The following is a 13007-nucleotide window of genomic DNA, read 5'->3' as shown; positions in this document are numbered from 1 at the left end:
CATAAAGGCGTTCAAACTTTGGATCACTCTCCTGATCGAACTATTTGGGAACCGTATTTCCCAAATTGCAGCTACCCCCAATATGCTTGGGGTAGAAACCAAAATTTGTCACAAAAAAAAACATGTATGTTTATTTAGAGAAAGTGCGTATTTCTGTCCTATTTTGCAACTTAAAATATCGTCTGCAGTAATTAATTAGCATATTTGAGGTCACCCCCTCGGATCATAGAACGTTAAGATCCATTAGATCAAAAGTTTCTCAGGGTGGTCAGTTTTTTTATTCTTCTCATTTATTTATTTTTGAGCAAATGTACATACCAAAGTATTCTGCTGTCTGCTCACAAGGGAAACTTCTGATTATGATCATAACTTCTGTTTATCATTTGTTTAAGTTGATCGTATGGAAAGATTACCAAACTGGCAAAAATAACCAAATCTCCCTTTTATAAGGTGAGCACTTATCGAAATAGACCATCAAATTGATGCCCCACACTTACACAGGTCTCACAGCATTTCTAACTCCTGTCCCCAGATTTATTTTGAGATTCTTTTGAATTTAATTCGTGAACTCAGACTAGCGAAATGCATTATTGTTTGATAATTTCGTTCAGCAACTTTTTATCTACAACTTTTTTAGCTTGTTTTGTATATATTATTTTTTAATTCATGTTTAACGAACGTTTAAGATTGAATAAGTAGTTTAATTAAAGGCATGTACAATTCATTTATTTAGGGAAAGCTTCCTATCTATTTTAGTCAGTTTTCTAAATATAAAGTTTTTAGTTACAACAGTTATAACAATTAAATTTACTTCAAAATGATTCAACTATACGAATGAAAACTATACGACAATATTCTAACTTTCGAAGAAGTAAGAAATTTAATTTCATTATGCTCTTTCAAATATCAATTTAATAATTTATTAATAAGAAGCTAATATGTTTTAGGCATAAAAATTTGATACAAATTTTTTGTTTGCGCAGAATTAAAAGTTTGTGATACTGGAAAGTTTTTCATTTTTTAATTATTAATCATTTCAATTTAAATTTTTCCTTAGTCAAAAATTCTAAGTGCTGTGTAATTCTGGTTATTAGATTAAACCTCTTTATTTTCCTATCACGGTATGTCTCCAATTTCTAAAATTTTCGCGCTTAATATTTTTTTATGCGCTTAATATTTTTATGTCTGCCAATCAAGTCATGGAAAGAAAGTCCTTAAAGTTATAAATTTTATGTACTCAAAATTGTTAATGAAAATAATTTTGGGGATCTTTTCAAAAATATCTCACTTTAATAAATTTTCATATTTGATCTCTTTATCAGCTACTAGTACTGATCCATAGTACAAGACTGCAGCATAAGAAAATATATTTGTTCCTTGGGCAAATCCATAAATAAGACCTCTAATGTGTGCCATTTTCTGAGAATTCCTAAAAAAATAAGTGTTAGTAATATTAATAAAAGGCTGTTTTTTTCAAAGAAAAATGACTAGAACAAAAAAGAAAAACAACGCAGTTTATTTATATACTTCTTAATTATTTGCTAAATATTTTACGAAACTTGCTGAAGGATTTACTTTTTAATTGAAGCATTAATTTAAAGGTAAGTCATTTTTTTAGTTTTTTTTTGATAATTTAAGAGTATAAATTTAATTAAATTAGAAAACCGGGAAATTTTTATAATTATCAAAAAATAATTAAGGAAACTAAAATTAAACGTAATAAATTATTTCTGATATGATCATAATTTCATGTAAGCTTAAAAGGAAATCATGTCCTTAAGGAAAATATTAATGTTATTACTAACCAGCGTCCTAATATTTTGATATATCATTAGAATTTTAGCTGTGATAACAAGCAAATTTTCTGTGAGCTCAACATGGTGTAAAATTGAATCATATATTTCTTTAAATTAAATCATATGAAACAATATTATACGATATTATTTGACTTAAACAAAGTCATGTTTCAATTGGTATACACTGTGAAAAATTCCAAATCAAACTATAGCATAAAGTACCGGCACTTTAAGTGAACAATCCCTCATTTTTACAACAAAATATTATCGCGTAATTTTTACAGTAACATTCATTTAATCAGCGTGAGTCAGTGATTTCAAGGTAACTAATGCTGTAAAAATTGCTGTATATCAGATTTCTGTTCCGTAACTTTCGGTAAAATAAGATTTTACGGTAAAAAGTACATTCCCCCTTTTGAGGGCATGTACATTTTACTGTAATTTGAGTAATTGAGTTTTTTACAGAATAGCGGCAATCATTATAGCAGATGAAATTTTCGTTACACTGGACACAAAGCAAATGAACACTGAATACTAGACAAAAGTTGAAAGCAAATACAACTATTGTTAAAATAGCAATAAAATAGTTTTATAGTGAGCAATAGTTTTTTTTATGACATTTATGGCATAAAATATTGATTTCAGTTGTAAGCTGTCAAGATATGTGATCAACAATAATAGCATACTTTTGAAGCAAACACTGGATGCCTGGATCAAACCTGGAACAATCATTGCTACAAGGATTTCTATAAAAACTAAACTTTTGTTATGCAAGGACAAAGATAACTTGACTAGTAGTCACCTACAAAAACTTGTCTTATAAACTTAAAGAGCTAAGATTGTAAGAAGGAAATGAAGGAAAATTATGCTTGTTTTTCATTTTCCTAGTAGCAGTTGTAGCAATAGAGGAGTATTTGTAAGTTTAAATTCATTATAAACATATAATATTTGTTTTAACATTTTGACAGCGAAATGGAAACTCGTCGTTTTCTTATGAACCATACTTATAACTTTAAGCTGTATTTAAAAAAAACGCATCTTTTTACAAAATGAATAATTTTTTTTTTATTTCTCATAAGAACATTTTTTCTAGTCCTTAACCTATAAAATTGGATCGGCTGTTCAACGACGGTTATAAAATAAAATAAAATAAAATAAAATAGAACAGTTTAACGAGAGTCGATGCTCAATTGTTTCAAAATTTATTTTTTATTTATTTATTTTAGTAAGCAATTTATTTTTAAATTTGATTTCTTTTTCTTAAATTTACATTGCTTTTTTACTTGTTTATAACTCATAAAAATTTAAAAAAAAATTTGATTGTGTGACTAAAAACTGACTTAAAGGGCTTCAGAAGAGCTGAGTAGAACTGTTGATAGAATTTCTTTTCTTGATGTAAAGAGGCGACAGTACGTATACTTTCTATTGCTTCGATTGCTACCTGCAGGAGAAAAATTTTATGCATTAATTTTTAACTCTTAAAGTTTATGTACTTAAAAGAAATTATAATTCACAAGTCAGAGGAAATTCACAAGTCAGAGGAAATTCACAAGTCAAGGAAATTATAATAAGTCACAAGAAAATTAATTAACACTTTCATCAGAGCAATGACGCGCCTTTGCACAATTCTCTGCGCATGCAGTTCCCTTACCGCACTAAAATTGAAACAAAACTCAGATTCTTTTGAAACTTGTTTATTTCACTTCAAAAGATAATAATCAATTGCAATCAATAACCATATTCACTAACACAACAATAGAGCACAGCGAGTATTCCTGGAAGACAAGTCATCTCACCCGTTGTGATAAAAGAGTTAAAGACATTTGATATAGATCAACAAATTTTTATTTGTTTGAATTACAAAACTTATCACGGGAGTCATTGTTAAATGCATTACGATCATTTATTATTTCTTAAAATTTTAACACCAGAAATAGAAGAATAGAATTAAATTATTTTAGGCGTGGCTTAGTCTAATGCAAGAGCTGGAAAGTTTTTTATATATTATAATTTAACTTTATTGATATGTCTGTATAATTAGATAACATATTTTAAATAGATGATAAAACTAAAGTTTATAACTATGTGTTTATTTTAGCAATGGAATATTTAATGCGATAATCTGCATTTTTTGTCTTTATCATTATTTAATTTTGCAACATATCATCAAATTTACATGCTCTGGAAAATTTTTGTTGCAGATTTACAGAAGCTAAATCTAAATTCTATATTCAGCGTCTACTTTAACAATGAAGTGTTTCATATAAATTGAATTCTATACCTAATATCATATCATTTTGTCGTGCTCTTCAACAATTATTTTCAATACTAGTGAGCTGCGCCCCCTGCTCGCTAACGCTCGCCAACCCCCGAAAATTGCTACGCAATCTTATATGGTTTGCTTCGCGTACCAAGATCGCTTCACTCGCTACTAACTTAGGTACATTGCAAATGCACACAATTCTAAGAATTCAAAACAATCATTCAAATCCATATAAAAAAATTACATATTTTTAGTAAATACTAAGTCATTAGCATAAATTTGAATTCAAATAAATGACATGTAATTCGTTAAACCTATTAGAAATGTCCTATAGTATAATTCGTAACATAAATCAAAAATCGTCAAATAAATTCGTAATGTATAAATTCGTGAAAAAAAAAGCGCTTTCGACAAAATACTAAAATAAAGATCTATCGACAAAGACTACTCACTTCTGCCTAGCTTAATAGTATGAGATTGCCGCAGCTGATGCTCTCTGGTTATTTCAGTTTCCGTTTTTAAAAGCGCTATATGTTGAGTCACCTCAGATAGATTTGGCATGTGACATTTTTAGCGGCAATCATGGGTCGATTTGCCGTGTAACAGAAATAGTAACGTAAACAAAACAAAGCAAACGTTGCCACCGGCGAAAAGAAATACAGCCAAAATTTGGGAGCCACGTAAGAGAATTATATATATTAGATATTTGGATCTATTGGTAAACAGAAGTGATTGTTCTAAGTAATCATTTTTTAAAATGACATTTATATTGTTGAAACAAATTTGATGAGTTCACATCCTTAATTTAATATTTTCGCTTACCAAACAGAAGGATAGATTAACAACTTTTTTTTTGTTGCCTGCTTCTCATTGTGCATGAAGCTGATCGTTAAGTTCTAAATCATTTAACAGATCTCTTTAACTGTAATTTATAACAGCATATTAATGTTATTTGCTCAAAAATAATAATTGTTAGACCACCTTTCTAAATAACTTTATCTTAAAATGTAAGGCAGATTTACATTATAATACTAATAAAAAAACAACAATTCTCTTAGTTTTAAACTCTTGAATTAAAAGCGTAACAATAAGGAGACGAATGAGGAAAAACTGGATACACCACGTGATTTTCTGGCCAATAAAAATGCACTGACAACAATGGAAAACTGCGACACCATCATTAGAATTTTATATATAGTAAGAAATGTTCACTTGAATTGTCAAAATTTTAAGTCTTGCTTTCAAAAATTATGGCGTTAAGGAAGATACAAAACATTTGTTTTTTTGTTTTAAATTCATTCTTTTTTTTCGAGAAGTGTTAAATTATTAATACTTAATATAATAATAAATTATATTGGTATGAATTTGAACGATAGTTTAAGATACGACACTAGGTACCAAAAGGGCTTTCTTTGAGTAAATATAAAAGTTTTTTTTGTAAGCTAATCGGAATTTTGAATCCAGGACACAGTTGTCAGAATTTAGTTTTCTTGTTTTGCGAGAGCACCGGACGAAAGTCAAAACTTCTTAATATCTTTTTTATGTGTACAGCTTATCGCTACATCTCAAGAACTGAGAAACGAAGTAGTTTTCGCAACTAAAATGAATTTATTTACTTGAATACAATTTTGTAGCAAAAGCTTTATTTATGTATTTGTAAGTGAAAGTTATGGTCATTAAATGCCTTTAAAATTATTGGAAATCTTGTAAAATTTTGATATTTTTGATTTTCGAACTGTGAAATTTTGATAACTTAACCCTTTTGAAGGCCGTGGTAAGTATACTTACCACCACGTTTTACAACTTTTAATTTAGGTTTCCATTTTTCAATAACTTCAGCTTTCTTGAAGTGAGTTTGAATAAAACTGGTAACCATTTGTCACTTTTAAAAAACGTCTAAAAGTTATAAATACATAATTTCTTTTGAAGTTTGCAGCATTTAAGGAATTTATATTATAAATAAAGAAAAATAAAATCAGTAAGTTCCTAATAGGTCATGTTAAATATATTTACCACCAAAAAAATGGCATTTTTATAAACTAAATAAGTTTTTTTTTATATATCAATTACTGCTCTTAAAACAATTTCAATTCCAAAAATACTTTAATTTACCTTTACTGGAAATAAAGGCCCCGTTAAAGGGTTAAGATATTGAAAAAATCTTATGTCTTAATTTTACTTCCTTTTTTTAGAAACTATTAATCTAGAACTAAAATTCTTCATTCCAACAAAGCCTCTTTGCTGATCAATTACATATTTTCCAAGCACATTTACCTTAGATGCAGTCTCTGTTCCAGCCTTTTCACTTGTTGATTGGCCGGATACAACTATGGATTCAAAATAGGTACCTAAAAGTACGAATGGAATGAAAGCAAGAGTAAGAGCCCCAAGTCTCTGATCATACCACATTGCTAGAACTATGCCACACAAAAATGTTGAAAAAGCTTGAAATAATGTTGACATTCTTGCACCTGTGGCCTAGATAAATCATTAAAATAAAAATTAAAGAATTGAAAGTGCAGATTAAAACATTTTTTATACATTTAATATTTTTGTTGTTAACTTTGTTTAAAGTAATTGAATTGAATTTTTTATACATACACCCGACTTGAATTTGTTAAACAAATATGAAGTTTGTATCTCAAGGAGAAAAAAAAGAAAATAAATAAAGAAAGAAAGAAGGGTAGTAGGAGAAAAATCGATGTAACTGAAGTTGAAAATGTAGACTATTTTAAATTTCCATGCAAAATCTAAGAAATAATTTAATTGGCTGACTGGTAACTTGTTAACTAATGATTGAATCTTTACTTTGATATAAATATAAAATTTAAAATAATGGTTGAACGTCACGGCACTCCGAAGTTCAATTTTCGAAATACGCGAAATTTCCTCATTTATATTACTATATTAAATGAAAGAACTACACTTACCCCTTGAACTTGTGAAGCATCTGAAGTCAAACGAGAACAAAGAGCCCCAACACTGTTTTTAGTACTGTCGAAATAACTCATATCCTATGTAAAACATTTTTTTAAAGATTATAATGAGTTTTAAAACAAACTTTTTATAGTGAAATAAAATAATTATGAACCTGTGAAATTATGTTGGCGAACACCATTTTTCTTAACCTTGAAGTCAGTTTTTCTCCAGCAACAGAAAACATGAATACCTAAGGATGAGTAACAATTAAATACAACATGCGCTCACTGGACAAAAAATTAGTCATACTAGCGTGCAAACACTCTTGAATCGTTAGGTCCCGTTAGATGACACAGGTTCAAGTGACATGCTCAACTGTGATCAAAGGTAAGTAGCCAGCAGTGAGATATTTTCGTATTTAGCGGAAATTGTGCGTGAATATGGGCAAGTGTAGGTAAGTATGATAAAGTGGTGGAAATGGGCAATAGTGTTTGACCATGCCCATGGTCATATTGACTGTGTGCATGGTCAGGTTCAAGTTGGAGGTGGGTCTGTCATGTTTTGGGGGAGTTTTTCTTATAATGGATTGGGCTCCCTCATTGAGTTGTGCAGTAACATGAACCAACATGTTAATTCGAGCATTCTGGATAATCAGGCATTGCCTTGCAGTCAACATCTTCATGAAGAGTATGCTGTCGATACACCTATTTTTCAAGATAACAACATCAAAGTTCATCGGACTTGAAGAATATGTGGTTGGTTTTATGAACACTCAGACAGTTAATTGCATCTCGACTGGCCTACAAAATAACTTGACTTGAACCCCATTGAAAACTTGTGGGACATACTGGAACAACGGATAAAACGCCGAAATCAGCATCCTCGCAATTTGGTGGATTTAGGCGATCAAATCCTCAGCGAGTTGGTAAAACTGGATTCGACGTCTCCACAAAACCTTGTGGACTCACTTCCTAACTGAGTCCAGGCAGTGTTACACGTTATTAAACGATGTTTTTCATGATTTCTCTAAGAGTGTCTAATTTTTTGTCCTTTGTGTTTAGAAGAAAAAATGATCAATGATAAATTCATCTTATTAGTTGAGATTGTTTAAATAATTTTGAGCGTAAGAATTAGTTTTTTATCTATTATACATCGAATTTAATGTTAATTTTAATATGTATTTTTTAGAAGATAAATGTATAACATAGAAATAAATAAAATGTGTATATGTTTAAAATGTAAACATATTGTTTTACTAAAAAAAGTGGGTGCTGTTGTCGCACTGAAAAAAAGCGTGGTTAAAACTAGCAAAATAATTAAAAATTTATCATGTTTCAGGCTCAATAGGAACACCAGAAAGATCGATAATTTTTACCGAAGCGTTTTGGTAATGATTTTAGTGAAATTAACAATAGAATGCTGTTTTATCATAAGTGATAAAATTTGGTTATAATATCATGATACTTAAGAGCATAGCATAAAAACCAGTTATTCGTTAAAAATTGCTTTGCAGTTGGAGATTTTTTACTAAATGTATGGCAACATGAACTATAATTTTGAAAAACAGAATTTTCGGTAAATCGTTACCATATAAGCGAAAACAACTACCAAATGAATGGTTTAAATACCGTAGGTTTTGGTTATATTATCTAAATTTATGTTGCTTTTTCACCGGAATTTTTATTTTTATGCAGTTAGTAACTTTACCAAAAATTGTTTTGAGTAGAATTCTTCTCAATTTTTTAAATAATACATTCAGATCTAATCAGAAAATACATGAAAACAACAAAGAGATTAAAAATAAAAATATTGTTGCAAAAATAAATATTAAAATTAAAATACAACTAAATTCTATAAAATTAGAAAGAATGCTCTTTTATATTAACTGGTTTCTGTCTTTCTTGCTTAAAAAAAATTGAAAAAAAAAATATTACCTGCAGGAACGTACTGGTGAAAGATGTAAATGCCAAAAGCAAAAAGATGAGACACCAATAGTTAGTTTCTCCAGTAATTTCTTCAGGTGGTTTAGCTAATACCTGTACAACAGTTAAAAATGTAAAAAAATTTAATCACTGTAAAACCACATTTTCTATGCAGAATTTCGTCATTAAACTCTGTGAATCAGTAAGAAAATTTTGAATTGCATAGAAAAATTAGAGAGATTTTGCGAAGCATTACGTTCCTCCCCATCTCCAACGGTAAATGCCATTGCACAAAAGTTTTCGTACAAATCACAGCGATGCTAAAGACTAGAAAATCAGATAAATGCTTCGGTTAGTGTAAATTATGGCTGCTAACCCTGGAAGTCTTAGCTATCCAGAATATTTATACCTGTAATCAGAAAACAAACTGGGGTAAACTTAAATTTTTTAAATTTTGCTTTGTTAAATTAATTAAAATCTTCGCTGCATAATTAATAGGTTTTATGTATGTTTAAGTTCTTCATATGTAGTATTGGATAAAGGGATTCTAAATTAAGTTTATTAAATCAATAATAAAATTTTAAATCATGACATGTACCACTGTTCTAAACATTCAAATAAAAATGTTTAGATTAATCAGATCATGTTAGCCGGTATGATGTAAAGCAAACGCTATGCAAAAACTCTCTATTCCTTATAAAGAAAACGCAAAAGTCGCATAATAGTGTTTAAATATCAAAATTTTCGAATTATCTACCATAATGGTAATAAGAAATTACTTTTTTTTATGTTCCTGACAACGCTATTTATTAGGCTTAAAATATAAAAAATATAATTAAAACTACGAAGATAAAATGAGTTAAGTTTTAATCTTTTAGGTGAATCGCTGTGTAAGTTTGATACTATAAAAATGATTCTCTCATTAGAGAAACATTATCGCTGACAGAAAAAGTACAAAAAATGGAAATATAGTCTTAAGCAGATTTCAGACCGGTTCTATGGTGAAACAGACCATGAAACCGAAGTAAAACTTCCCATAAACAGGGAAAAATTCTTACACATTTTGACGTATTTCCCCTTACGGAATGCAATGAAGTGTTAAGATTCAGATTTCCCACATCTTCAATAAAGAAACCAAATATATTCGAATTCCAAAAAAAGTCCTCAAATTAACAGAGCTTCTCTTATTCAAATGATTTAGTGATAACTAAAGCATACAAGAAAATATAGTCTAAGCACAAACTCTAGAAAAATCTTGTGCCTTGAATGTGATAATATAGGTGTAACTGTATTAACTACAAAATAATTCCGAAAAATAAGATTTTTTGCACAAATGACGATATTTTTTTTCTAAATTATTTTAATAAGCGAACATTTTGTATTCATGTTTTTAAGCTTTTTCATAAAGCAAAATAAAAAAAAAAGATTAAACATCTATTCATACCCCTAAGATAGATCCAAATATGATACCGAAAGCAGGCATGTGTAAGCCCATGCACATGGCAGCAATTCCTCCAACTAGTATATACGGCCATTCAGGTGCCGAAACTTTTAATAATCGAAATTTTGAGGGGGAGGCCTTTTCATCTTCTTCTTCTTCATCCAGTTCCTTCTAAAATTGATCGAATTATCGAAACATTAATGATAAATTTTCAAGTTATTGTACATTGTATAACTAAAGCTATTTTGTTTTTAAAAAAATTCAATCTTCTTGTGCATTAAAATAATGAGTTCTAGAATAGTAACTATACCATTCTCTGGATTATTAAGATTATATTTGAATATAAAAGTATATATTCTAGAAATTATTTACAGTTTCGTGTAACTCTTTCATGTTCTGAAAATACAATGGAATGAAACAATTTAACATTTGACATTTATTTCGAGAATTATTAGGTGCTACCTGGTAAATATTTGAAAACTGATTTTCAAACCTGAAAAGTGCAGTTCTAGAATTGAAATTGGAAGTGCCGAAAATGATAGTTTTATTGGAGATTTTTTCATCTATTTTGAGATTGTGAACATAGTATCTTCATATTCATTATCTTCATACATACTATCATTACATACATACATCTGAAAACATACAGAAATAAACAGAAATTTTTGAACTGAGTTCCGATGTATTATTATTTACGAGTTTTCAACCATATTATTTTACAAATATGATATAAACTTCTATATGGTACTAAGTTGAATCTTATAATAATACTTTTCAATTTAAATTTGATTACACGATATTAAGGTATGATATAATTTGAACGGAAAGCAAATTTTCACTTCATTATGGTTCAAGGAACAGATATTGTAATTTAACGTTGAACTAATTTTTCGAAGAATGTTTAAAAAGTTTTTGGGGAACATAGTTTAGATCTTGATAATTTTATTCCCAGAAATATAAAAATGTTAATGATAATATTGATTTGGCTGCAAACTTACTTTTTCTGTTGGTGGTTAGAAACTTCATTGTCATGTTTCGGGTACTGAATATGGGCACTAAACTCCTCAGCCGAGTTCTGTGGTATAGACGTAGTAACAATCGAACAACGAAAACTCGATAATTAAATCTGCATATTTTTAATAGATTACTCATGAACTGAATACTTTTTTTAAATCTATCTGGATTAGAAGAGATTTAAGAGAAATTCAAAATATATCAGAAGAAATATTATACCAGTGTCCTAATTAGTAGAGTAGCATTTTAAATCTTCTATCTATATTCCTCGAATATTAAGCTCCATTTCTACCAAACTGTTTATTCATATCAAACTTTGTAGTTTTCTGCATTGGCCACCTTACCTTTTTACCTTCTATATGCCTTTATATTTTTAAAGGTTTAAATTAGTTGATAGCAGTTAGATCAGAGTTGGTAAAAAAAATTTTTTTTACAGAGTACAATATCAAATAAACTTTTCTTTTATTTACCTCTGAGACTTTGTTTACAGCACCATAAGGAGTAATTTGGTGACCATGTATACTATTTGTAGATATTCGACGATCTTTACCGCTTAATTTTCGACGATGAGGTGTTGATTTAGGGATGCTTACTGAAGATAAACACCTTTGTGAGCTAATGTCTGATGATATGCTAAGAGTACGGGTTCCGTCTTCTATAAGTGGTAATTCATCATTCCCTTCTTCTTCTTCTTCTTCTTCAGAAGTATTAGTCTTAAAAAATGAATTCAAAATATCAATTAGACACCAAAACAAATTAACATATTGGAATAAATCTTTGACACGAAATTTACCTGTGTAACAACTAAATCATAATAAAGACCCTTTCTTTCCATTAGTCCGTCATGCGTCCCACTTTCTTTTACCTTTCCTTCAGATAAAACAACTATTTTATCAGCAGTTCTAATCGTAGAAAGCCTATGTGCGACGATAATCGTTGTTCGACCTTTCCGTGCCTAAAATTTGAATGCATATATTTTTATGCTAATAAATAGGAAAATATATTATTCTCTTAAGAATTTGGGTTTGACAAAGTTCTTGCTTTGCTAATATTATCTAATATCATTGAACTTAATATAATTGATAAAATTAATAAATGCCATAAAAGTTAATGCATTTTAGTACACATAAGGCATAATTGAATGTCTGAAAATCGACAATGGCTGAGTATATCATCAAAACTAAAATCCTTTAATCACCAATGATAAAATATAATTAAATCATTTTTACTCAAAACAAATAATTTAAGTCAAATCAAGCTGAAACTTACAATGTTTAGTTATAATAATGCACTTATGTCAAATGCGATAGCAAGGAAGTATCTTGCAAATCTAATGCAATTTCAAAAAAATACGAAGGGACCAGAACATGAAAATAAATTTAGCATTGCTTACATTGCTTATTGTTCTCTCATTAGTAGGTTTTAAAAAATGCTTTGAAACTGTATTAAAACAAGCGTATTGCTGCTTACCTCCAGATAACGCTTCGTCATTGTTCCATAAATAAAGCGTACGAAGAGCAATATGCAAGAATATTGCAGGATTTGATCACACTCGAGACATCGACATGCTTGAATGTAAAATTTCGTTTACAAAAATATGCTTTTAAGCTGCCATAACAGTTACTGAAATTTAGATGATACGAAGCGTGAAA

The 13007-nt window shown here is 29.1% G+C and overlaps 1 protein-coding gene across 1 annotated transcript in view; it reads right to left on the bottom strand.

The window, feature by feature from the left end:
- LOC139425003 (ATP-dependent translocase ABCB1) overlaps positions 1–13007 on the bottom strand; it is a 103930-nt gene that overhangs the window by 68381 nt on the left and 22542 nt on the right. The window contains exons 13-21 of the mRNA XM_087157414.1: positions 12149–12310; positions 11826–12068; positions 10345–10512; positions 8913–9014; positions 7151–7228; positions 6990–7073; positions 6334–6537; positions 3137–3237; positions 1289–1429 (exon numbers count right to left, since the gene is read on the bottom strand). Of these exons, the coding sequence (XP_087013540.1) occupies positions 1289–1429; positions 3137–3237; positions 6334–6537; positions 6990–7073; positions 7151–7228; positions 8913–9014; positions 10345–10512; positions 11826–12068; positions 12149–12310 (1283 nt within the window). The remainder of the gene's footprint in view (positions 1–1288; positions 1430–3136; positions 3238–6333; positions 6538–6989; positions 7074–7150; positions 7229–8912; positions 9015–10344; positions 10513–11825; positions 12069–12148; positions 12311–13007) is intronic.

This window comes from Parasteatoda tepidariorum, chromosome 2 (assembly GCF_982258835.1).
Source record: "Parasteatoda tepidariorum strain Cologne lab strain chromosome 2, Ptep-v5.0, whole genome shotgun sequence".
NCBI lineage: Eukaryota > Metazoa > Arthropoda > Arachnida > Araneae > Theridiidae > Parasteatoda > Parasteatoda tepidariorum.
Note: the sequence above shows the minus strand (reverse complement) of the source record. Positions and strands in the feature narration are given on the sequence as shown.